The sequence below is a fragment of the Haliotis rufescens genome, unplaced genomic scaffold (genome assembly GCF_023055435.1).
Source record: "Haliotis rufescens isolate VD_foot unplaced genomic scaffold, xgHalRufe1.0.p SCAF_14, whole genome shotgun sequence".
NCBI classification, from domain to species: domain Eukaryota; kingdom Metazoa; phylum Mollusca; class Gastropoda; order Lepetellida; family Haliotidae; genus Haliotis; species Haliotis rufescens.
The window spans coordinates 36,416,732-36,444,320 of record NW_025963824.1 but is presented as its reverse complement, the minus strand read 5'-3'; the positions used below and the strand labels follow the sequence as shown (position 1 = coordinate 36,444,320).

At 44.7% G+C, this 27,589-nt stretch overlaps 1 protein-coding gene across 1 annotated transcript; it reads left to right on the top strand.

Moving 5' to 3' along the window:
- Nucleotides 1-240: 240 nt before the first annotated feature.
- LOC124113186 (deleted in malignant brain tumors 1 protein-like) lies at nt 241-22,816 on the top strand. The gene is made up of 14 exons (XM_046473460.2): nt 241-345; nt 1,319-1,346; nt 2,518-2,653; nt 3,620-3,792; nt 5,202-5,346; nt 5,925-6,094; nt 7,990-8,162; nt 10,848-11,004; nt 14,604-14,806; nt 18,826-19,036; nt 19,415-19,617; nt 20,514-20,857; nt 21,756-21,866; nt 22,484-22,816. Exons 1-14 carry the CDS (start codon nt 280-282, stop codon nt 22,740-22,742), a joined length of 2,379 nt encoding a protein of 792 aa, XP_046329416.2. The 5' UTR covers nt 241-279; the 3' UTR covers nt 22,743-22,816.
- The last annotated feature ends 4,773 nt before the right edge of the window (nt 22,817-27,589 follow it).

Sequence of the window (27,589 nt, the reverse complement as noted above, 5' to 3'; positions counted from 1 at the left end):
ATACAGACAAGCAAATCATACAAACATTCTCCAGATGAATCTTCACGGAGACAGTGGTCACAGCCACACTGAAGAATGGAGGCAGGTGCGAGAGGTTGTTACCGATAAAGACAGTTAGAATTTACCAGCATTGTTTTCTTACCGACCTGTATTCTATAAGTGTAAAATATCGTCCAGATAACAAATGTTCCTGTTACCAAAATTTACATAAGATTAGCTTGCACAGGTCATGTTGAACCACAGCATTTATCTTATCAATGAAGGACATACAGACTTTGCATGTCTGGAGCCATGTTGATTCTAACTCAGTTCGTATCCCTCGTGCTGCTGGGGTTCCTGATGGTGGTGAGTAAGTTGACAAGTGATGTGATGTAAGACATTAATGGTATTATTTGAGGTTGAATGCTGTGAGTGTTAACACATACGTGCTCCAGTAAGCTATACGTTCTTATCATCTGAGGTACTTGTTTGTCTGGAGCCATGCACATGGACAGACGTTATCTTTCACAATGAATGAAGGTTTCTTGAAGGTCACATTACACACATCACGTTTCCCATTCTAAGCCTGATTGTGTTAATGCGATTCACGTTTTATTACATATTCTTGATATATACATAACACATTTACAAAACTGAATAGGGACATAATAACATTGAATCATATTATTTGTTTGCTTGTTTGTTGCTTAACGCCGCACTCAGCAATATTCCAGCTATATGATGGCGGTCTGTAAATAATGGAGTCTGGACAAGACAATCCAGTTATTGACATCATGAGCATCGATCTACGCAATTGGGCTACGATGGCATGCATCAAACCAAGTCAGCGAGCATGACCACCCGATCCTGTTAGTCGCCTCTTACGACAAGCATAGTCGCCTATCATGGCAAGCATGGGTTCCTGAAGACCTATTCTACCCCGGATCTTCACGGGTCCGTTAACGTACGTAATGTAACTGAGCAGAGACCTTCTCTTTTACCACGAAATGATGAGTATAGCTGTTGTTAATGTTAGTATAAATTGTAATGGGTTATCATTGTTCTGCGTAATGAATAATAAAATAGATTTTTGTGTAAATATGTACACGTATATATATATATCGTTTTTGTTATACCATCTATATATATATATATATATATCGTATAGATGGTATAAAAAAAAGGTGGTATAACAAATAAATGGTATAACAAAGGGTAATACCTTCCCCCAGCATATACTGTGACTTCAAATGCACAGCTGAAACCAATGCAACTGACACACGCTGAGCGTTGCTCATTTACACGTACGTTTATACATGTATATACCACTGTGTTTCAGTTTCAACCCTACACGATACTAGTTCATGGTGAGTGTCATCGTATTTGCGTCTCTGTTAGGAAGACGTTTGCTTCTTTTGTATCATGGAGTGATATCCACACTTTACGAGGTACAGGGAATATGAATTGCAATGCTATACGTTTTTGTTTATTTCTCGGAAACGTATACAAAATTTAATAACTGCATCAATTTAACGAGGGATTGGATTAAAGCGTTTTCAAATAAACGTTATAGTTGAAGCTTTTATCATTTATGTCACTGGTCCTTGCAATTGCTTGTTCTGTTTTTGTTAATAATCCTTGTATGTAAAAGCCATGCCTAAATATTTGGTTGATACGGGCATGAACCAGATACATTACAATCCCAAGTGTGAACTGGATGTTAGATCTAGCCAGCAGAAGAAACAAACAATGTGTCACAGGGAGCCTGCTGTTTACAGTTGATGTTCAATCATATTTTGCAAATGCTAATAATGTCTTAGACAGAAACTGATATTTAGCTCTTTGCGATCCACAACATTGCTGTTCACGCGACTGCGTTAATGAACACAACTATATATCTATGTTGCACGCACGCACACACACACACATTGTTTGCGTGATGCTATATAAGTGCAAAATATTTTAACACATTATTTTAATTCCCGTTTCACTGAAATACTACTCGAGATACCTTCACACACACGCACGCACGCACACACACACACACACACACACACACACACACACACACACACACACACACACACACACACACACACACACACACACACACACACACACACACACACACACAGTGCTTGCGTGATGCTATATAAGTGCAAAATATTTTAACACAATATTTTAATGCCCGTTTCACTGAAATACTAATCGAGATACCTTCACACACACGCGCACACACACACACACACACACACACACACACACGCACGCACGCACGCACGCACGCACGCACGCACACAGACGCACACACACACACGCACGCACGCACGCACGCACGCACACAGACGCACACACACACACACACACACACACACAATAGGCAGTTGCACAGATTGGGTGTAACACATACATGCGAAACTTTGTAATTGCGAAACAATTTGTTTTTCCTGTCAGTTTTTTCATCTGATTAGTATTGTAGACTGTGCATTTTTTGCTTCTTGTTTCCTCCCTCCCCACTGACACTCACTCCACCCACAGCTGAGTCCACGCCTCTCCTGCTGACCAGAGGTGACCCCAGAGTCCAGGTGTTCAGGAACGGACAATGGGGGTACATCTGCGCCAATGGATGGAATTCTAAAGACGCTGAGGTCATCTGTAGGATGAAGGGATATTGGTGAGCAGGTGACTTCAACCGTCATCCTCCTACAGTTGAATGTCCGTGACACAACACCCGTTTTGGAATTGCTCATGTGAACTGAGAAACTTGTAAACAATTGACACTTATAAAGAAAGTTGAAATTTTTTGTAAGTCCGCGACATGATGATGCATTATCCGACTTCTACATAGAGATCATTATACGAGTGTGTCATTCTGATTTTCCGAAACGGGTGTCAGAATTTCTGTATTCCTCGATCGAGGGTAATACATGGATTCTTACACGAGTTTAGTAATTACTTTATTATCCATTATTTCTGAATTCCTTTGAGCCCCCTTTAGAAAAATGCACTGATCACAACCGCTGTCCTAGAAAACCACAACCTTGCGATGTCAAAAATCTTCAGCTATGACGTCAATTTTAGTGTGACGTCATTCCGACTTTACGTCACTGTAAGATTCGAATGACGTCAACAATGCCGTACGGATGACTGAAATAATACACAGGTGCCCGAGAAGTGATATTTGCACATACCTGTGGGTAAGAAATAGAGGACATTATTGAGTATTCATGTCATACTTTGTTTACGACACGAGAGTCTAAATCCCGGTATTTTACGAGCGTGAGAGGAATTTTAGTGTTTACCTATAAGGACAGCTAGTCGCAATTCGTCGAATGACGTCAACAACCTTCAGCTATGACGTCGTTTCTAGATTGACGTCATTCCGACCTCAAGTAACAATACGATTCGAATGACGCCAACAATGGCGTCCGGATGAACGAAACAATACACTGTTGTCTCGTGACGTGATATGACGTATTTGTACCGGCCACCGCTAAATAGACGAGCGTGGCGTGAACAAATCATCCAGAGAGTATTACAGTAACGTATTATGCCCTTGCTCTGCTACAGTTGGAGTGCGTTCAAGGAACAAATGCGATGAGAAAGCACTGACACAAGTCATCTGATTTGTTCTGTCTAGGCATGGTACTGGCACCGCTCGGATCATCAGGATGGATGGTTCAGAGAGGTTATGGCTCGACGACGTGGACTGTATCGGCAACGAGACCGACATTTCCGAGTGTCGCTTCCAGGGCTGGGGGATACCGTCATGTCCTTCCGGGGGCCTCGGGGGCGTCAACTGTGAGGTGTCGGGTGAGTTGGCAGGGCCAGGGGTTATCGTCATGTCCTGCCGGGGGCGTGGGTTGGCGTCAACTGTGAGGTGTCGGGTGAGTTGGCAGGGCCAGGGGTTATCGTCATGTCCTGCCGGGGGCGTGGGTTGGCGTCAACTGTGAGGTGTCGGGTGAGTTGGCAGGGCCAGGGGTTATCGTCATGTCCTGCCGGGGGCGTGGGTTGGCGTCAACTGTGAGGTGTCGGGTGAGTTGGCAGGGCCAGGGGTTACCGTCATGTCCTGTCGGGGGCGTTGGGGGCGTCAACTGTGAGGTGTCGGGTGAGTTGGCAGGGCCAGGTATTACCGTCATGTCCTGCCGGGGGCGTGCGGGGCGTCAACTGTGAGGTGTCGGGTGAGTTTCCAGGGCTGGGTATTACCGTCATGTCCTGCCGGGGGGGTGGGGGGCGTCAACTGTGAGGTGTCGGGTGAGTTGGCAGGGCTGGGGGTTACCGTCATGTCCTGCCGGGGGCGTGCGGGGCGTCAACTGTGAGGTGTCGGGTGAGTTGGCAGGGCTGGGGGTTACCGTCATGTCCTGCCGGGGGCGTGGGGGGCGTCAACTGTGAGGTGTCGGGTGAGTTTCCAGGGCTGGGTATTACCGTCATGTCCTGCCGGGGGCGTGGGGGGCGTCAACTGTGAGGTGTCGGGTGAGTTGGCAGGGCTGGGGGTTACCGTCATGTCCTGCCGGGGGCGTGCGGGGCGTCAACTGTGAGGTGTCGGGTGAGTTGGCAGGGCTGGGGGTTACCGTCATGTCCTGCCGGGGGCGTGGGGGGCGTCAACTGTGAGGTGTCGGGTGAGTTGGCAGATCCAGGGGTTATCGTCATGTCCTGCCGGGGGCGTGCGGGGCGTCAACTGTGAGGTGTCGGGTGAGTTTCCACGGGTGGGGGATACCGTCATGTCCTGCCGGGGAGTCGGGGGCGTCAACTGTGAGGTGTCCGGTGAGTCTCAAAGGAGGGGGGGTACCGTCATGTCCTGCCGGGGGCGTGCGGGGCGTCAACTGTGAGGTGTCGGGTGAGTTGGCAGATCCAGGGGTTATCGTCATGTCCTGCCGGGGGCGTGCGGGGCGTCAACTGTGAGGTGTCGGGTGAGTTAGCAGGGCCAGGGGTTATCGTCGCTTTCAATATTCCAGCAATATCACGGCGGGGCACATCAAAAATGGGTTTCACACTTTGTACCAATGTGGGGAATCGAACCCGGGTCTTCTGCGTGACGAGCGAACGCTTGAACCAGTAGGCTACTCAACCGCCCTTTCACTGGCGATGACTGATAGGATAGGTCATGGTGCTGCACATGTAATGCGGGTTTTTCCTTGTAGTTTCAGCACAGTCCAATGTCAAGATGCATGACGGCGCGGTTGAAGTGTTGAATATGTCCACGTGATGTGGTTTTGTTTCAGCACTGCCCAATGTCCGGTTAACCAATGGCTTCGGGCCATGGGAGGGTCTTGTTGAGATCTATGAACAAGACATGTGGCAGCCTGTCTGTACGGCGGGGTGGGACGACAAGGACGCTCAGGTCATCTGCAGGGAACTCGGAGTTAGGTACACCACAATTACAAACCTATCGTATATTAAGAGAGTCTAGTTTGGTGGCTTGGTCTTTCTAGTTTTTAATTCCCAATGATTATATACTTCTTGATAATATTATACTTTTTTCCCGGCGATCCTGTTAAAGACTCATCACAGTATATGCTGTATGTTTCATGAAAAAATATTCGATACTGTTTGTGTTTTACAACGCGGTCAGACATCTGTATCGGTATCACAGCCACCTAATAACCGAACCACCCATGAAGATCAGGGGTAGAATAGGTCTTCAGCAACCCATGCTTGCCGTGAAAGGCGAATATTCTTGTCGTAAGAGGCGACTAATGGGATCGGGTGGTCAGGCTCGCTGGCTTGGTTGATGCATGTCATCGTGTCCCAGTTGCGTTGATCGATGCTCATGACATCAATCACTGGGTTGTCCGATCCAGACTCGATACTTAGCAGACCGCCGTCATTTAGCCGGAGTGTTGCTGAGTGCGGCGTTAGACAACAAACAAACCAAACCTAATAACCGAACCTAGGCCAGACAGCCAGTGACGCCTTTCCCCCACTCCTGTGTTTGTCTGCACCAGGTCCTCAGGGGGCTTAGCACATCTCGACGGGAAGTACGGCCGCAGTAACAACCCGCCCATCATCACGTTATCCGAATGTGTAGGGGACGAAACGGACATCTCCATGTGTCCGGCCAAACTGACCATCCCCTCACAGACATCCTGTGTGCAGGCGGGCGTCGAGTGTTACAGTAAGAACAATAGTTACAGAGAGCAACTTACGTGCAGCGAGGAATGACAGATTATCTGTCCCTAATGAAGCAGGCCCGTGAAGATTCGGGGTAGAATCTCCAGCAACCTTTGCTTGCCCTAAAAGGCGACTCTGCTAGTCGCAACCGGTTGATGCATGTCATCGTATCTCAATTGCGTGACTCGATGCTCATGATATTATCACTGGGTTGTCTGGTCCAGACTCGATTTTCAATTGTTTGTTACAATGTCTGACGTCGCCTTGCTTCGACTGCTTCACAAATAATCAATGCAAAGAACAGGTACAAACAGGGTCATCTACAAACCTATCAACATAAACCTAAGTAATGATTCCCTTGGACAATGACTACAAATAATCACACCGACATCGGTAATTACTAAAACTATTGTCACTGTTATCCGTTCCCTATGTTGATGTATGGACTTCTACTCCTCCACATAAGCCTTTCTGGCGTGGCATGTCACACTCACACACCGTCACGTACTTACAGCCGAGTCCTAGAGTGAGCACTGACCATAATGTGATGCTGTCTGCTGGTATTTGGACACCACACTGCATTGTTAAACCATGTGTAACATATGATGCCATGATACGGATGTTGTGCCCTTTAAACCTACAATGGTCTTAAGTCTACAATATTCATGAGTGGGCGTGGCTTATGTATGCACATGACACTTATTTCGTACGACCTGCAACTCACCTGCACCCGGAAGTGCAGCGTACTTCTGCCGAGGTGTGCTAGCACACAGCGTGCAGTGAGACTGCATTGTTTGCGGTACACCATAACCTGAAGAAACTTTCCTTCTTTATCAATCAGTAAACAATTATGCAAAAGTAAAAAGAAATATCTCAAAATGTTTGTTAAACGTTCGTGTATTTTGTAAGCAAGTGTGGTATTTTAAGGAATTTTATTCTCAGTATATGTTTTTACCAGAGGAAAGTCTTCGTTCCGTTGAATAACGTTGTCCTGCTTTGAGGTGGCAAATAGTCAGAACTTACATATTTAGGAATATAATGGACAAATGGAATAGTTTGTCGGACCGTGATCAATTGTCACTCAGGTCTTACAAAATAAATATTTAAATTCAAAAGAAATCATTTCGTTACTCCTTTCAGAAGAAAACTCCAAATTGTTTTGAGGTGCTGATTGTGAATATTATTCTACCACCACGCCCCTCACCAAGGAAGTGGTCGGTCCATGTTGGTCGAACTGTGATGCTATGGTGTTGGTAGAAGTAGTAGGGAGATGTGTACCGTTGTGGATGAAGACACTCTATGGTGGTGGTGGTGGAATGGGGTTTAACGTCGCGTCCAAGATTATTGCACTTATATAGCGACGTGCATGTACGTGTGTGTGTTTGTGTGGCTGCTTGTACTAGTCCGCACTGATGCCGATTTATAGTGCTAGCCCACTGATATACCATGCCGCAGTTTAATATGAATACCCCACTCAGACACAGTATGCTGACTCCAAGCCGACCAGTCCTTGTTTAATGCCAAGCGCCAGACAGGGTAACAACAAGTACCATCTTTTAACGTCTTTTGGTATGACGCGGCCGGGAATCGAACCCCGGACCTTCCGCTCTCCGGGCGGACGCTCTACCTCTAGACCACGGAGGCGGTCCACTCTATGGTGTAGGTAGAAGTAGTAGGGGGGTGTGTACTGTTGTGGATGAAGACACTCTATGGTGTAGGTAGAAGTAGTAGGGGGATGTGTACTGTTGTGGATGAAGACACTCTATGGTGTAGGTAGAAGTGGTAGGGACAAGTGTACCGTTGTTGTAGAAGACTCCTCTCTGTATCAATTTTCCTACTTAATATTCATTAATTTTGACTTCTTTGTTTCTTTGTTGCATAATTATTTGCCTGTTCCAGATTGTGGTTACCAATACTCCAGTGAGACAGGCACGCTTCAGTCGGACAACTACCCCCAGCCCTACCCCCGCAACGTGCACTGCCTCTACATCATCCGCCCCACCAACACGGGGCAACTGTACAAGTTGGAGTTTACTGACTTCAAGACGGAGTCCTGCTGTGACCTTGTACAGGTAGGTAGCACACAGGGTACAGCGTGAAGTCCTGCTGTGACATTGTGCATGTAGGTACCACACCGACCTCCAGACGAAGTCCTGCTGCGACATTGTGCATGTAGGTACCACACTGACCTCCAGACAAAGTCCTGCTGTGACGATGTGCATGTAGGTACCACAATGACCTACAGACAGAGTCCTGCTGTGACATTGTACATGTAGGTACCACACTGACCTCCAGACAGAGTCCTGTTGTGACACTGTACAGGTAGGTACCACACTGACCTCCAGACAAACTCCTGCTATGACATTGTACATGTAGATACCACACTGACCTCCAGAAAAAGTCCTGCTGTGACGATGTGCATGTACGTACCACACTGACCCCCAGACAAAGTCCTGCTGTAACATTGTACATGTAGGTACCACACTGACCTCCAGAAAAAGTCATGTTGTGACATTGTACAGGTAGGTACCACACTGACCTCCAGACAAACTCCTGCTATGACATTGTACATGTAGATACAACACTGACCTCCAGAAAAAGTCCTGCTGTGACATTGTGCATGTAGGTACCACACCGACCTCCAGACGAAGTCCTGCTGTGACATTGTGCATGTAGGTACCACACTGACCTCCAGACAGAGTCCTGCTGTGACATTGTACAGGTAGGTACCACACTGACCTCCAGACAAACTCCTGCTATGACATTGTACATGTAGATACCACACTGACCTCCAGAAAAAGTCCTGCTGTGACATTGTGCATGTAGGTACCACACCGACCTCCAGACGAAGTCCTTCTGTGACATTGTGCATGTAGGTACCACACTGACCTCCAGACAGAGTCCTGCTGTGACATTGTACAGGTAGGTACCACACTGACCTCCAGACACAGTCCTGCTGTGACGATGTTCATGTACGTACCACACTGACCTCCAGACGAAGTCCTGCTGTGTCATTGTACATGTAGGTACCACACTGACCTCCGGACAGAGTCATGCTGTGACATTGTGCATGTAGGTACCACACTGACCTCCAGACGAAGTCCTGCTATGACATTGTGCATGTAGATACCACACTGACCTCCAGACAAAGTCCTACTGTGACATTGTGCATGTAGGTACCACACTGACCTCCAGATAGTGTCCTGCTGTGACATTGTACAGGTAGGTAGCGCACAGGGTACAGCGTGAAGTCCTGCTGTGACATTGTACATGTAGGTACCACACTAACTTCCAGACAAACTCCTGCTGTGACATTGTACAGGTAGGTACCACACTGACCTCCAGATAGTGTCCTGCTGTGACGATGTGCATGTAGGTACCACCATGACCTCCAGACAGAGTCCTGCTATGACATTGTACATGTAGATACCACACTGACCTCCAGACAGAGTCCTGCTGTGACATTGTACAGGTAGGTACCACACTGACATCCAGACAAACTCCTGCTATGACATTGTACATGTAGGAACCACACTGACCTCCAGACAGAGTCCTACTGTGACATTGTACATGTAGGTACCACACTGACCTCCAGACAGAGTCCTACTGTGACATTGTACATGTAGGTACCACACTGACCTCCAGATAGTGTCCTGCTGTGACGATGTGCATGTACGTACCACAATGACCTCCAGACAGAGTCCTGCTGTGACATTGTACAGGTAGGTACCACACTGACCTCCAGACAGAGTCCTGCTGTGACATTGTACATGTAGGTACCACACTGACCTCGAGACAGAGTCCTGCTGTGACATTGTGCATGTAGATACCACACTGACCTCCAGACAAAGTCCTACTGTGACATTGTACATGTAGGTACCACACTGACCTCCACACAGAGTCCTACTGTGACATTGTACATGTAGGTACCATACTGACCTCCAGACAAAGTCCTGCTGTGACATTGTACAGGTAGGTACCACACTGACCTCCAGACAGAGTCCTGCTATGACATTGTACAGGTAGGTACCACACTGACCTCCAGACAAACTCCTGCTGTGACATTTTACATGTAGGTAGCACACAGAGTACAATATCAAGTCCTGCGTGGACCCTGTACATGTAGGTACCACACTGACTTCATGACAAGTGTGTATGGTGATATGGTACAGATACACAGGTAGTTACTTATGTGTCAATATCACGTGTCAGTTATTGGTTGTGCCCTTAAAACATTGAACGAGCCAGGGTTACTTTCTTGTTGGTAGAATAGGCATATGCTACGTGGGGTTTAACGTCGCGTTCGATATTATTGCACTTATATAGCGACGTGCATGCACGTGTGTGTGGGTAGCTGCTTGTACTAGTCCGGACTAATGACAGTTTTATAGTTCTAACCCACGGAGACACCATGCCGCAGTTTAACATGAATACCCCACTCCGAGCCGACCAGACAGGGTAACAACAAGTACCGTCTTTTAACGTCTTTTCGTATGACGCGGTCGGGGATCAACCCCCCGCCCTTCCGCTGTCCGGGCGGACGCTCTGACACTTGACCACGGAAGTGGTCCTCAATGTAGCGAACCAGATACAATCTTATTATTTAAATAAGGTTTCAGTAAATACCAGTATTCTTGTAACGTCTTAAATTTTTTAAACAATGTCGTTCTCAATGAAAGTCAATCTATACATGGAATCGTCTTATGAATAATATTTTTTAACTAAAAGTTTCGACAAAATGTATATCTGTTATCAAGGTCTCCACACTTAACTCCACGTCAAGCATCCCTGTCGGTGGCCCCGCGTACAGCGGCAGCAGCAACAAACCCCCCATCCTCCTCGGCAAGGCCTTTGCCGTCAGCTTCGACACTGACGGCTCCAACAGCAATGGCGGTTTTCAAGCGAGCTGGAGCCGTGAGTACAACATGTTTCATAACACGGAAGGAGCAGTCGGATAGCCTAGTGGTTAAAGCGTTCTCTTGTCACGCCGACGATCCGGGTTCGATTCCCGAGAAGGCCTAGGGTACATTGTGCGAAGCCCATTTCTGGTGTCCCGCGCCGTGATATTGCTGTAATATTGCTAAAAGCCGCGTAAAACCATATTCACTCACTCACTCATTCATACCATGGACACCCTTATGTGTTAATGCACAACTTTCCAATCATCCTATAAATCGGCGTTGCAGTATTCGGCCAAACAAAGTGTTAATCCAGTCATTATAACATTTGGCCTTGAACACATTGAAAAAGATTTTATTTAAGCTGAAGTGTAAAGTGTATTGATTGTATCTTAACCTATCGAAAGAAAAGAAGAATATAATTGGGAGAAATATCCAAATTTTACATGAAACATGAAACAGGAAGCTTGCTTGCGGCCTTGTCAGTATACACTACCTGATAACACTACACATACTTGTACAAGCGGCCATGTCAGTGTACACTACCTGATAACACTACACATACTTGTACAAGCGGCCATGTCCAGTATACACTACCTGATAACACTACACATACTTGTACAGCGGCCATGTCAGTATACACTACCTGATAACACTACACATACTTGTACAAGCGGCCATGTCAGTATACACTACCTGATAACACTACACATACTTGTACAAGCGGCCATGTCCAGTATACACTACCTGATAACACTACACATACTTGTACAAGCGGCCATGTCCAGTATACACTGATAACACTACACATACTTGTACAAGCGGCCATGTCCAGTATACACTACCTGATAACACTACACATACTTGTACAAGCAGCCATGTCAGTATACACTACCTGATAACACTACACATACTTGTACAAGCGGCCATGTCCAGTATACACTACCTGATAACACTACACATACTTGTACAAGCGGCCGTGTCCAGTATACACTACCTGATAACACTACACATACTTGTACAGCGGCCATGTCCAGTATACACTACCTGATAACACTACACATACTTGTACAGCGGCCATGTCCAGTATACACTGATAACACTACACATACTTGTACAAGCGGCCATGTCCAGTATACACTACCTGATAACACTACACATACTTGTACAAGCGGCCATGTCCAGTATACACTGATAACACTACACATACTTGTACAAGCGGCCATGTCAGTATACACTACCTGATAACACTACACATACTTGTACAAGCGGCCATGTCCAGTATACACTACCTGATAACACTACACATACTTGTACAAGCGGCCATGTCCAGTATACACTGATAACACTACACATACTTGTACAAGCGGCCATGTCCAGTATACACTACCTGATAACACTACACATACTTGTACAAGCAGCCATGTCAGTATACACTACCTGATAACACTACACATACTTGTACAAGCGGCCATGTCCAGTATACACTACCTGATAACACTACACATACTTGTACAAGCGGCCGTGTCCAGTATACACTACCTGATAACACTACACATACTTGTACAGCGGCCATGTCCAGTATACACTGATAACACTACACATACTTGTACAAGCGGCCATGTCCAGTATACACTACCTGATAACACTACACATACTTGTACAAGCGGCCATGTCCAGTATACACTGATAACACTACACATACTTGTACAAGCGGCCATGTCCAGTATACACTACCTGATAACACTACACATACTTGTACAAGCGGCCATGTCCAGTATACACTGATAACACTACACATACTTGTACAAGCAGCCATGTCCAGTATACACTGATAACACTACACATACTTGTACAAGCGGCCATGTCAGTATACACTACCTGATAACACTACACATACTTGTACAAGCGGCCCTGTCCAGTATACACTACCTGATAACACTACACATACTTGTACAAGCAGCCATGTCCAGTATACACTGATAACACTACACATACTTGTACAAGCGGCCATGTCAGTATACACTACCTGATAACACTACACATACTTGTACAAGCAGCCATGTCCAGTATACACTGATAACACTACACATACTTGTACAAGCGGCCATGTCAGTATACACTACCTGATAACACTACACATACTTGTACAAGCGGCCATGTCAGTATACACTACCTGATAACACTACACATACTTGTACAAGCGGCCCTGTCCAGTATACACTACCTGATAACACTACACATACTTGTACAAGCAGCCATGTCCAGTATACACTGATAACACTACACATACTTGTACAAGCGGCCATGTCAGTATACACTACCTGATAACACTACACATACTTGTACAAGCAGCCATGTCCAGTATACACTGATAACACTACACATACTTGTACAAGCGGCCATGTCAGTATACACTACCTGATAACACTACACATACTTGTACAAGCGGCCATGTCCAGTATACACTACCTGATAACACTACACATACTTGTACAAGCGGCCATGTCCAGTATACACTGATAACACTACACATACTTGTACAAGCGGCCATGTCCAGTATACACTACCTGATAACACTACACATACTTGTACAAGCAGCCATGTCAGTATACACTACCTGATAACACTACACATACTTGTACAAGCGGCCATGTCCAGTATACACTACCTGATAACACTACACATACTTGTACAAGCGGCCGTGTCCAGTATACACTACCTGATAACACTACACATACTTGTACAGCGGCCATGTCCAGTATACACTACCTGATAACACTACACATACTTGTACAGCGGCCATGTCCAGTATACACTACCTGATAACACTACACATACTTGTACAGCGGCCATGTCCAGTATACACTGATAACACTACACATACTTGTACAAGCGGCCATGTCCAGTATACACTACCTGATAACACTACACATACTTGTACAAGCGGCCATGTCCAGTATACACTGATAACACTACACATACTTGTACAAGCGGCCATGTCCAGTATACACTGATAACACTACACATACTTGTACAAGCAGCCATGTCAGTATACACTACCTGATAACACTACACATACTTGTACAAGCGGCCATGTCAGTATACACTACCTGATAACACTACACATACTTGTACAGCGGCCATGTCCAGTATACACTGATAACACTACACATACTTGTACAAGCAGCCATGTCAGTATACACTACCTGATAACACTACACATACTTGTACAAGCGGCCATGTCAGTATACACTACCTGATAACACTACACATACTTGTACAGCGGCCATGTCCAGTATACACTGATAACACTACACATACTTGTACAAGCGGCCATGTCCAGTATACACTACCTGATAACACTACACATACTTGTACAAGCGGCCATGTCCAGTATACACTGATAACACTACACATACTTGTACAAGCGGCCATGTCCAGTATACACTGATAACACTACACATACTTGTACAAGCAGCCATGTCAGTATACACTACCTGATAACACTACACATACTTGTACAAGCGGCCATGTCAGTATACACTACCTGATAACACTACACATACTTGTACAAGCAGCCATGTCCAGTCAGTTTACACTGTCCACCTACAGCGGCGTTGGTGCAGGATGTCGTCAACATGTCGTGTGACGCGGGAACCTTAAACATCCAGATAGACCTCCCCTTCCTGAAGCGACTCTACCCAGCTGCCTCAGAGACCACCATAGCTCTGGCTGATCCCTCCTGTACCGGCACCATCAACAACGACATCCTCGTCATCAACACCAACGCCGCCTCATGTGGAACCATTATCAAAGTAAATACTGGTTTGATAAAACTATTAAAACATCGTCAGACGAGGGTGGATAGAATCATAGAAACTAAATAAATAGGTTCTCCTTCTGGTAAAGATAATCCCTTGTATTTTCATTTATAAATGCATAAGAACTTTTTAATTTGTAAATGTAAAATGTGTCCCTTGTTAATGATAAAGTGATTCACACTTAATTCTCAAGTCATAATTAAATCCAAAACCCCGTGTGTATTACACATTATATTAGGTTCCCATATCCCTGTGTGCTGTTTGACCTGACGGACGTGAACATTTTGGTACAATGTGTCACCGGACAGTCTGTGGTCCCCAGTGTGTTGTGATGTTGTTAGCATATTGACCCCTCGCTTTGCCTGGTCCGGATACTCCTGTCTGCTGCACGCCGTGGCTTAGCAGTGACACTGTTTGGCTGCAGCATAGAATTACGCTCGCGACCTCTTATTCCGCTGCACACATAATGCCGTAGTCAGAGGTGAGGTGAAATTGGGTTTAACGTCGCGTCCAAGATTATTGCACTTATATAGCGACGTGCATGCACGTGTATGTGTGTGGCTGCTTGTTCTAGTCCGGACTGATGCCGATTTATAGTGCTAGTTCACTGAGATACCATGCCGCAGTTTAACATGAATACCCCACTCAGACACAGTATACTGACTCCGAGCCGACCAGTCCTTGTTTTAGCCCCTTAATGTCGAGCGCCAGACAGGGTAACAACAAGTACCATCTTTTAACATCTTTTGGTATGACGCGGCCGGGGATCGAACCCCGGGCCTTCCGCTCTCCGGGCGGACGCTCTACCACAAGACCACGGAGGCGGCACCCGTAGTCAGAAGAGGGTAGGAGAGATGGACATGAATTAACAGTAAAATGTATAACGCCAAATTCTTCCACACAATATTTCGTATAACACGATGGATATATTTGAAGACTGATTATTCTGTGAATAACATAAACACAAACGATTAGTGTGTATATTTGTAAATTTCGAATATCTCTTCACAATTTTCGAGTTGACATTGTTAAACATTCCTCATTCAGAATCTGTATGTAAAGAGCGTGACCTTCACCTTCACAGGATGAATACCATGTCTGTTTTGCATGTAGGAATAATAGTCACCTGAGAAGTAGTTTCCTACCTCATTATAGAATAGAATGAAGGTAGAGTTACTTTGGAAATATATTTAACTCCTGAAATATAAATGTACTGCGCTTGATAGCTTTATATTAATGTAAATTTTTTTGTGAGTATGACACATAGAACACTCATCGTTATCAATAAGTTTCATTCTTAATAACTCACGTTTAGTAAATATTACTTTATGAATAAATCTAAACTGGAAATCCCTGAGTTTTGTGTCCCTTAACCCATGGCAATATACACTGAATATTTGATTCCATGGAAAAGAACATCCCAGCTGATTTTTCCCATTTCAAACAAGATTTAGGGAGAGGGAGGGAATTCCCTATGAGTTTATTATAAAACACTTTTGTTCCTTTAATAGAACGTGAAAGATCCTAGGAGATACTGTGAGATTAGAAGAGGAATGTAGATTTTTATCAATATTTTGTCTCCAACTTCTTGGAATATTAAAAAACATACGGTTATAGTCGAGAAAAGTTCCTTTAAGATCATAAAGTTGTTGTAAACGTGGGAAAGGGATCCATCCGTTTTCATCATACAAGTCTTTTATCGTAACTATACCTTTTTTAAACCAGTCATTAAAAATTAATACTGGTTCTCTAAAATAATGGTTTAACCATATGGGTTGGGAAGCAATTTCTGCTTTTTCTAAGTCTTCAAAGTCATATGAATGCATAAAGTCACTCCAGGCTATAAGGGTATCTTTCCAGAAAGTATTTACAATTTCCCAATTCTTGTGCAAACTGGCACCTAAAGTGTAGATATGAGCCAGCTGAAAACTAGCAAGGTCATAATTAATGTTTTTTTCACAATATCTTTTTAAACATGAAATTTTTGAAGTTGATATAAATTTGGGTATATCAGTCATTTTCAATCCACCTTGACTGTAATTCCTTTTCAAATAATCCCTCTTAATCTTATCTCTTTTGCCACTCCAAATAAAGTTAAAAAGAATTCTATTCAATTGATCAATAAAAGCTTTTGATGGATTTGGGAGAGCGGAAAAAATATGTACAAGGGTAGAGAGAATTAAAGTCTAAACAACTGTTATTTTACCCATCAAAGTCAAATTACGTTTTTTCCATTTGCTTATAATACCATAGATATTATCAAGGCGTTTTTTAGTGTTGATTACCCAAAGGTCTTTTAAGTCAACATTAAAACATATGCCCAAAACTTCAAAGTTGCCATCATGCCAATCTAGCTTTAAGTTAGGACAAAATCGGACTTTACTACCAGCCATACTGCCTATCCATATTGCTTTGGTTTTTTCAAAGTTCATTTTTAATCCTGAGATTTTGTAAAAAGTTTCAAGTGTATCCATGGCTGATTTTAATGATTTTTCCGAGCCATCTAAAAAAAGTTGGGTGTCGTCAGCATATTGGCCCAATGTGTGTTCAATATCGTGTAGAAGTATGATGTATCTCTATTGAGTGTTGACGGGGTAAAAAGAGAACTTTTACATGTATCTCTATTGAGTGTTGGCGGGGTAAAAAGAGAAACTTTAACATGTATCCCTATTGAGTGTTGACGGGGTAAAAAGAGAAACTTTAACATGTATCTCTTTTGGGTGTTGACGGGGTAAAAGAGAAACTTTAACATGTATCCCTATTGAGTGTTGACGGGGTAAAAAGAGAAACTTTAACATGTATCCCTATTGAGTGTTGACGGGGTAAAAAGAGAAACTTCAACATATATCTCCATGGAGGGTTGGCAGGGTAAAATGAGAAACTTTAACAAATTCCCTTTTATATCTTCATTATTACGAATCATGATACCGAGAATTTCAGCTACAAAAAGAAACAAATTAATGTAAATTATTTAAAATGTGATCGACAAAGATGTAACACTCTGGATATGTGACCTAAATATAATTTATCTTACAACCGTACTGTGGGCCAGTTGGTCTGCTTTGCGAAATAAACGTGATTTATAAATAAGGTAAATATTTGACTTGATGACATAAGCAAACAGAAACAATCTGCACTGTTGTATACGTAAACGGTTGCCGACAGGCTGTTGGGCCATGTGATAGTCACGGGCACGGATCAAGAAATGTTTTACTGCAAATGCTGGTCGAGGACAAATTGGTTGGTTGGTTGTTTATTGTTTAACGCCGCACTCAGCAACATTCCAGCTATATGACGGCGGTCGGTAAATAATCGAGTTTGGACCAGACAATCCAGGGATTGACAACATGAGCATCGATCCACGCGATTGGGATCGATGACATGCATCAACCAAGTCAGCGAGCCTGACCACTCGATCCTGTTAGTCGCCCCTTACGACAAGGATAGTCGCCTTTTACGGCTAGCATGGGTTGCTAAAGACCTATTCTACCCCGGATCTTCACGGGCCCGATTGGAGGCGAGTAAATAAAACCCCATTCCCTCACTCACTTTCCTGCCCATCTTCCTCTCTATGTTGTTTGTCAGTTAGAGGAAGACAGACATGTGTACACAATCTTCCTCTCTATGTCGCTTGTCAGTTAGAGGAAGACAGACACATGTACACCATCTTCCTCTCTATGTTGTTTGTCAGTGAGAGGAAGACAGACACATGTACACCATCTTCCTCTCTATGTTGTTTGTCAGTTAGAGGAAGACAGACACGTCTACACCATCTTCCTCTCTATGTTGTTTGTCAGTTAGAGGAAGACAGACACATGTACACCATCTTCCTCTCTATGTTGTTTGTCAGTTAGAGGAAGACAGACATGTGTACACAATATTCCTCTCTCTGTTGTTTGTTTGTCAGTTAGAGGAAGACAGACATGTGTACACCATATTCCTCTCTATGTTGTTTGTCAGTTAGAGGACGACAGACATGTGTACACAATCTTCCTCTCTATGTTGTTTGTCAGTTAGAGGAAGACAGACACGTCTACACCAACTTCCTCGTGGACAGAATATTTGCAACCGAGTCCAACAATATTGTCCGAGGTGAGAGGTGGAAGATACCAATCGCCTGCTCCGTGCCTCGTTCTGAATCCTTCTCCATCCATTATAATCCTTACCCGGATGTAAACACGCGACGTGAATCAGAAGTGGAGGAGACGAAGAGAAATGTCAAAGGTCAGATCTGGTTCAGAAAAATACACTCATGAATGTCTGTGATGAACATACAGTAAACTACGGGTTATAACGAACACGCTTATAACGAACTGACGGATATAACGAACTTACTTTTGGGTCCCGACTATTTGCTGTTGTTATACTGTATATATGCTTATAACGAACTACGGTTATAACGAACTAAAATTAGTAGTCCCTTTGAGTTCGTTATAACCGTACTTTACTGTAATTATCAAGATGGTATATATGTAAAGTGCATTGTTAGCACATGTTCAAGTGTCGTATTATAGCAGATATCATTGCTTTTTCATGTATTTTTTAAATTTTGAATATAGTTTTTTATGTGATGACATCTACAATGAACTGCATCGTCTTCAGTGACATCGATACTGGACTTTATTAACATGTCATGCAACGCTGGATCGTTTAACATCCAAATTGATCGCCACGCCCTGAAACAACTCTACCCAGCCTCTTCAGAGAAAACCATCGCCCTTTCCGATCCCACATGCACTGGCACCATCATCAACGACAACATCGTCATCACATCTGAAGCCAACTCCTGTGGAACTATCGTCAAGGTAATTGTCCCAGCCATTCAACGCGGTCATTCTAAGGAAGAGTGAGTGAGTGAGTGTGGTTTTACGCCGCTTTTAGCAATATTCCAGCAATATCACGGCGGGGGACACCAGAAATGGGCTTCACACATTGTACCCATGTCGGGAATCGAACCCGGGTCTTCGGCGTGACGAGCGAACGCTTTAACCACTAGGCTACCCGACCGCCCCTCTAAGGAAGAAACATTCATCTTTCGAGATTAGAATAATTCAGTTCTTGTTGATCAGGCGTGTTTAATGTTTAATGCTAGCTTCGGTGCTAGGATCATTTACTGTCAACAACAACGTGGCTGTTCAGGTTCCCGAGCCGTCTATTCCGACTTGCCTCCCTTGTGCGTGACAGAAATGCCCTGATTCTGATTGGTGGTTTGTCAGCATATCCGTACCCATGGCGTGACCGTCACACATCCAGGCGTGACCTAAACGTCCAGGCGTGTCCGTCACTCACATTTCGTGAGTTTAAGTGTTCCGTGGTCTAAGGCGCCGCGATTCGCTGTGCAGAGTTGCGTCCCTTGGGCACGCCAGAAACCTATGATTGTGGGTTCGAAACCCGGTTCGCCCCGATTATGTTTCTAGGTTTGTCAGCACCATACCCGTGCTCGTGGGATTCACCGAGGTGGTAAACGTCTGAGACCTGCATCACTTTGGGCTTTCCTCCCACATTAAGCTGACACGCCGTGATATAACTGGAATACTGTTAAAAGCGGCGTTAAACCCAACTCACTCACTCACTCACTCACTTTTACATTGTAGAATTGCACATTTTATACTTACAAACTTAAATTCACTGAAAGTATGATGTTGCAAAGAATTTTGTAATGCCTCATGTAAGTTATCTCCCCTTAATGTATCGTGTTCAGTTGGAATCAGGGGACCATGTCTACACCAACGTTATCGTGGACAGAGTCTTTGCCACCGAGTCAGTCAACATTGTCCGAGGTGAGAGGTGGAGGGTCCCCATCACCTGCTCCGTGCCTCGTTCTGAATCTTCCTCCATCAACTATCAAACGTACACGGATACAGATAGAAGACGAAATGCACTGGCAGAGGATTTGGAAGTGGAGCTCGTGAAGAGGATGGTCACAGGTCAAATTCGGCTCCAGCAGGATTTCCCGACCAGCATAACTATCTACGAGGACAAGGCGATGACGATCCGACAGTTCACAACCCCACAGAAGAGACTTGGGGAAGACATCTTTTTAAGGTATCGTCCAGCACAGAGCTACGGATGCCACATAACATGAAACTGCGAATGATGTACATATTCAGCCTGTGAGTGAGTGAGTATGGTTTTACGCCGCTCTTAGCAATATTCCAGCATATCACGACGGGGGACACCAGAAATGGGCTTCACACCTTGTACCCATGTCGGGAATCGAACCCGGATCTTCGGCGTGACGAGCTAACGCTTTAACCACTAGTTTACCCGACCGCCCTATTCAGCCTGTAGTTCGCCAGCTAAAGAATAATATAGTTCAGAATGTCAATCAGGAACAGAGGGCAATTGTCTAACAAACAATACCTTAACAGTATTTATCTGGTTTATAGAATTCATTTCCCGTAGTTATGGAACAAATCCGTCTGTCTGATAAAGCGGCTTAAACTGTATTGTTCTTATCAGTTTATAAAACAGTACAGAACAATTTATTCACTCCAAACCACCAGCGCTGGTACAACAGAGTACAAACGAATACGCATGTGAGTGAGTGAGCTTGGTTTAACGCCGCTTTTAACAGTATTCCAGTTATATCGCGGCGTGTCAGCTTAATGTGGGAGGAAAGCCCGAAGTGATGCAGGTCTCAGACGTTTACCACTTCGGTGAAACCCACGAGCACGGGTATGGTGCTGACAAACCTAGAAACACAATCGGGGCGAACCGGGATTCGAACCCACAATCATAGGTTTCTGGCGTGCCCAGGCGACGCAACTCTGCACAGCGAATCGCGGCGCCTTAGACGACTGGGCCACCCGTGCCCCCCTAATAAGCATGTACACATAAAGAATTAATACGTGACTAGGATGATCAAGATGAGTATCATCAACTGGTTACGATTTAATAAAGTAAGGACGTGACATGTGTTGACGCTTGTGTGTCGTGCCAGGGTACAACTGGACCAGGCTGACTCGGACTTGAAGCTTGTGGTGACGTCATGCTTTGCTCTACCGACATCCTCTGAGACAGTGGGCACTAAGTACTCCCTCACCGAGGGCAGGTATGTACAGCACTATCATGTTTATGGTGTGGCTCGCTCGCCCTTCTGTCAAGACATTCGAGCCATCATATTAAATGTGAACTAATATAATAATGAAGCAATGTCATGTACTTTAAAACAAGAAAAAGCTTTTAAGAGAATGTTTGAAGAAATATAGAGACGAGTCGATTAACGGTGAAAGTTATGGGATTTGCAGAGAACATTTTAAAATCAATCAACGACGTCATGGTCACCGATGACGTCACAATGTTGAGCAAAGCTGGCCCATTGCAAATCTATCTTGGCAGACATGTCTGTTTTGCAAATTATTTACCCAATCACATTATTGTATCCTTTCAATGGGATTAACGATAGCCACGGGTCGTTTATTGTCCACATCAAGCATCGTAAGATGAAGCCAAGTGTTTTGCATCGAAGTTAAAACATCACATCAATTTCAACACTCATAACGGCAATATCTTCAGTCGTTGTTTTTTTTATATTACATAGCATTGTACAAAAAAATGAATTAATTTGTAAAGATTAATGTAAGCGCCCCTTTGGTATTGTAATCTTGAAGCAATTACACCCCCGACCTTTCATTCCATTCCATGTATTAACTCTGCCATGTGTTCCAGCTGCACAGTGGACAGTGGGACACACGTCCTCAGGACAACCAACCACTACACAGACTTTCAGATGAAGGTGTTCAAATTCGCGGGGAACTACAACCAGGTGTACATCACGTGTGACGTCAGAGTCTGTCCGGTACAAGATAGCTCCGCCTCCTGCCAGCAGACCTGTCAATCACCGGGGAAGAGGAGCACTTCCAGACAGGAGGGGCGGAACAGAGTTAGGTTTGGCCCTGTCATAATTGAGGACTCGCCTGTCAACTGAGACCTGCCCCAACGTGTATCGTTGTCCCTCAGGCTCATGGTATGAATAAAGATGTTTTCGTCTTTCATAAACAAGCTGTGTCATTGGTCTTGTTGGTTGGCTAGTACGTAGTTATCTGTTGATGCCATGTGGAAAGATTGTCCGTGTCATTAGTTCAGAGTTCCGTGAAGATCCGGGGTAGAATAGGTCTTCAGCAAACCCTGCTTGACGTGAAAGGTGACATTGCTTGTCGTAAGAGGCGACTAACGGGATCGGCTGGTCAGACTTGTACATGTACGCGTATCGTATTGCATGGGTCGATGCTCATGATATCCATAACTGGACTGTCTGATCCAGACTCGATTATTTACAGACCGCCGTCATTCAGCTGGAATATTGCTGAGTGTGGCGTTACACAACAAACAAACAAACAAGCAAACTGTTGATGGAACAATGGGTGAGAAAAAACTCATGTGACGTTATGAAAAAAATATGAAGCAATTTTCAATTGTTTGCAACAGAGTCTGACGACACATTGCTTAGGTTGCTTCACAAATAATCAATGCAATTAAAAAACAACCATTAGTTCAGAGGTCAATGGTTCGAATACCGGTATCGCAATATGAGCGTTGGTTCGTAGCACTAATATAAACTCTTTGCTAGAGGATTTTTCTAATTGGTGAATGTCTGTTCCCTGTATCACAATTAGGGCTTTCATCCCTTGCTAAACCGACAGCCGTGACATTACTGAAATAAAGACTGTTCAGCTAATTCCACTCACGAGAGATAAATCATTTGTTGCTGTGTAATTATGAAATCCTAGTAACCGGTGGCACCCATCAACACATGCAAAGGCAAGTCAAATGTTCACCTGAACAAGTAAAATATAGAGAATTGCATCGAACATCATTTTTGTCACTGATGCTGCAAATTTGAAAAGTCATCCACATGTCTACCATAAACCTTTTTGAAAGCTGTTGAAACGAAAACATTTATTCCCTTTAAAAAATAGGGGATTATATTTTATTTGGTTAAAACCAATTATTAGAACAAAGATAAGACATTATTGTAGTGTTGACGACAAACATCTATGCAAGAACGCGCCACACCCGTGCGTAAGGTGTCATTCCAGATTTGATTTATCTCTGTGGGCCATTATTTATGTCAATCAGCAATGCGCGGAGCGTCTGGGGGCTATTGGATGCTGGAACAGACCTGCAACATGCAGTGACCAATACTCTGAATTGTTTACAGTCTGTGAAAGGCCAAGTGTTGTGCCGCCCCTTATAAATCGTCATAATGCCAACAGACGTCAATGGTGTTCACAACGTCGCCACTGGGGTGATCATCGCTGGTCGCGTGTCACGTTTTCGTGATTCACATTGCATTTCCTTGATGGGTGTGGTCGTGTCTGGCGCTATCGCAATTAACGCCAAGCAAATGTCAACCTGGCACCTCGTGACAGACTTGGCGGTTGATTGTTTATGATGAGGGCTGTCATCTCCAGGACAGAGCGAACCTCACTCCATATTGTGCAAGGAAGGGTCACTGGACAGTTGTAAGGGGACAACATACAAACACCCTTTCTTGGGTTGCAAGGTTGTGTACCCCGTTCCACAAAGGAATGTCAGCACTGAGACGATGTAACTTCCGTACTTTAACATAGACTTAAGATCGCTTTGTGCAGAGGGGCCCTGGACGACATCACCCATGCCCACGATGCACGAACCGTCAATGAAGACCCCCAGCAGGACACAATGACTACTCATAGTGAGGAACATATCCCCCGTGTGACCAACTCAACAATGATGACCTCCAGCAGGACACAATGACTGCTTATAGTGAGGAACATATCCCCCGTGTGACCAACTCAACAATGATGACCTCCAGCAGGACACAATGACTGCTTATAGTGAGGAACATATCTCCCGTGTGACCAACTCAACAATGATGACCTCCAGCAGGACACAATGACTGCTTATAGTGAGGAACATATCTCCCGTGTGACCAACTCAACAATGATGACCTCCAGCAGGACACAATGACTGCTTATAGTGAGGAACATATCTCCCGTGTGACCAACTCAACAATGATGACCTCCAGCAGGACACAATGACTGCTTATAGTGAGGAACATATCCCCCGTGTGACCAACTCAACAATGATGACCTCCAGCAGGACACAATGACTGCTTATAGTGAGGAACATATCCCCCGTGTGACCAACTCAACAATGATGACCTCCAGCAGGACACAATGACTGCTTATAGTGAGGAACATATCTCCCGTGTGACCAACTCAACAATGATGACCTCCAGCAGGACACAATGACTGCTTATAGTGAGGAACATATCTCCCGTGTGACCAACTCAACAATGATGACCTCCAGCAGGACACAATGACTGCTTATAGTGAGGAACATATCCCCCGTGTGACCAACTCAACAATGATGACCTCCAGCAGGACACAATGACTGCTTATAGTGAGGAACATATCTCCCGTGTGACCAACTCAACAATGATGACCTCCAGCAGGACACAATGACTGCTTATAGTGAGGAACATATCTCCCGTGTGACCAACTCAACAATGATGACCTCCAGCAGGACACAATGACTGCTTATAGTGAGGAACATATCTCCCGTGTGATCAACTCAACAATGATGACCTCCAGCAGGACACAATGACTGCTCATAGTGAGGAACATATCTCCCGTGTGATCAACTCAACAATGATGACCTCCAGCAGGACACAATGACTGCTTATAGTGAGGAACATATCTCCCGTGTGATCAACTCAACAATGATGACCTCCAGCAGGACACAATGACTGCTTATAGTGAGGAACATATCCCCCGTGTGACCAACTCAACAATGATGACCTCCAGCAGGACACAATGACTGCTTATAGTGAGGAACATATCCCCCGTGTGACCAACTCAACAATGATGACCTCCAGCAGGACACCATGACTACTCATAGTGAGGAACATATCTCCCGTGTGACCAACTCAACAATGATGACCTCCAGCAGGACACAATGACTACTCATAGTGAGGAACATATCTCCCGTGTGACCAACTCAACAATGATGACCTCCAGCAGGACACAATGACTGCTTATAGTGAGGAACATATCCCCCGTGTGACCAACTCAACAATGATGACCTCCAGCAGGACACAATGACTACTCATAGTGAGGAACATATCTCCCGTGTGACCAACTCAACAATGATGACCTCCAGCAGGACACAATGACTACTCATTGTGAGGAACATATCCCCCGTGTGACCAACTCAACAATGATGACCTCCAGCAGGACACAATGACTGCTTATAGTGAGGAACATATCTCCCGTGTGACCAACTCAACAATGATGACCTCCAGCAGGACACCATGACTACTCATAGTGAGGAACATATCTCCCGTGTGATCAACTCAACAATGATGACCTCCAGCAGGACACAATGACTGCTTATAGTGAGGAACATATCCCCCGTGTGACCAACTCAACAATGATGACCTCCAGCAGGACACAATGACTGCTTATAGTGAGGAACATATCCCCCGTGTGACCAACTCAACAATGATGACCTCCAGCAGGACACAATGACTGCTTATAGTGAGGAACATATCTCCCGTGTGACCAACTCAACAATGATGACCTCCAGCAGGACACCATGACTACTCATAGTGAGGAACATATCTCCCGTGTGATCAACTCAACAATGATGACCTCCAGCAGGACACAATGACTGCTTATAGTGAGGAACATATCTCCCGTGTGACCAACTCAACAATGATGACCTCCAGCAGGACACAATGACTGCTTATAGTGAGGAACATATCTCCCGTGTGACCAACTCAACAATGATGACCTCCAGCAGGACACAATGACTGCTTATAGTGAGGAACATATCTCCCGTGTGACCAACTCAACAATGATGACCTCCAGCAGGACACAATGACTGCTTATAGTGAGGAACATATCTCCCGTGTGACCAACTCAACAATGATGACCTCCAGCAGGACACAATGACTGCTTATAGTGAGGAACATATCTCCCGTGTGACCAACTCAACAATGATGACCTCCAGCAGGACACAATGACTGCTTATAGTGAGGAACATATCTCCCGTGTGACCAACTCAACAATGATGACCTCCAGCAGGACACAATGACTGCTTATAGTGAGGAACATATCTCCCGTGTGATCAACTCAACAATGATGACCTCCAGCAGGACACAATGACTGCTTATAGTGAGGAACATATCTCCCGTGTGACCAACTCAACAATGATGACCTCCAGCAGGACACAATGACTGCTTATAGTGAGGAACATATCTCCCGTGTGACCAACTCAACAATGATGACCTCCAGCAGGACACAATGACTGCTTATAGTGAGGAACATATCTCCCGTGTGACCAACTCAACAATGATGACCTCCAGCAGGACACAATGACTGCTTATAGTGAGGAACATATCTCCCGTGTGACCAACTCAACAATGATGACCTCCAGCAGGACACAATGACTGCTTATAGTGAGGAACATATCTCCCGTGTGACCAACTCAACAATGATGACCTCCAGCAGGACACAATGACTGCTTATAGTGAGGAACATATCTCCCGTGTGACCAACTCAACAATGATGACCTCCAGCAGGACACAATGACTGCTTATAGTGAGGAACATATCTCCCGTGTGACCAACTCAACAATGATGACCTCCAGCAGGACACAATGACTGCTTATAGTGAGGAACATATCTCCCGTGTGACCAACTCAACAATGATGACCTCCAGCAGGACACAATGACTGCTTATAGTGAGGAACATATCTCCCGTGTGACCAACTCAACAATGATGACCT

Excerpts from the sequence above, each read along its gene's own strand:
- LOC124113186 (XM_046473460.2), top strand. The coding sequence starts at position 280 with ATGTCTGGAGCCATGTTGATTCTAACTCAGTTCGTATCCCTCGTGCTG. Across the intron at positions 1,347-2,517 it reads CTACACGATACTAGTTCATG|CTGAGTCCACGCCTCTCCTG; the intron begins GTGAGTGTCATC and ends CTCCACCCACAG. Across the intron at positions 20,858-21,755 it reads GGGGAAGACATCTTTTTAAG|GGTACAACTGGACCAGGCTG; the intron begins GTATCGTCCAGC and ends GTGTCGTGCCAG.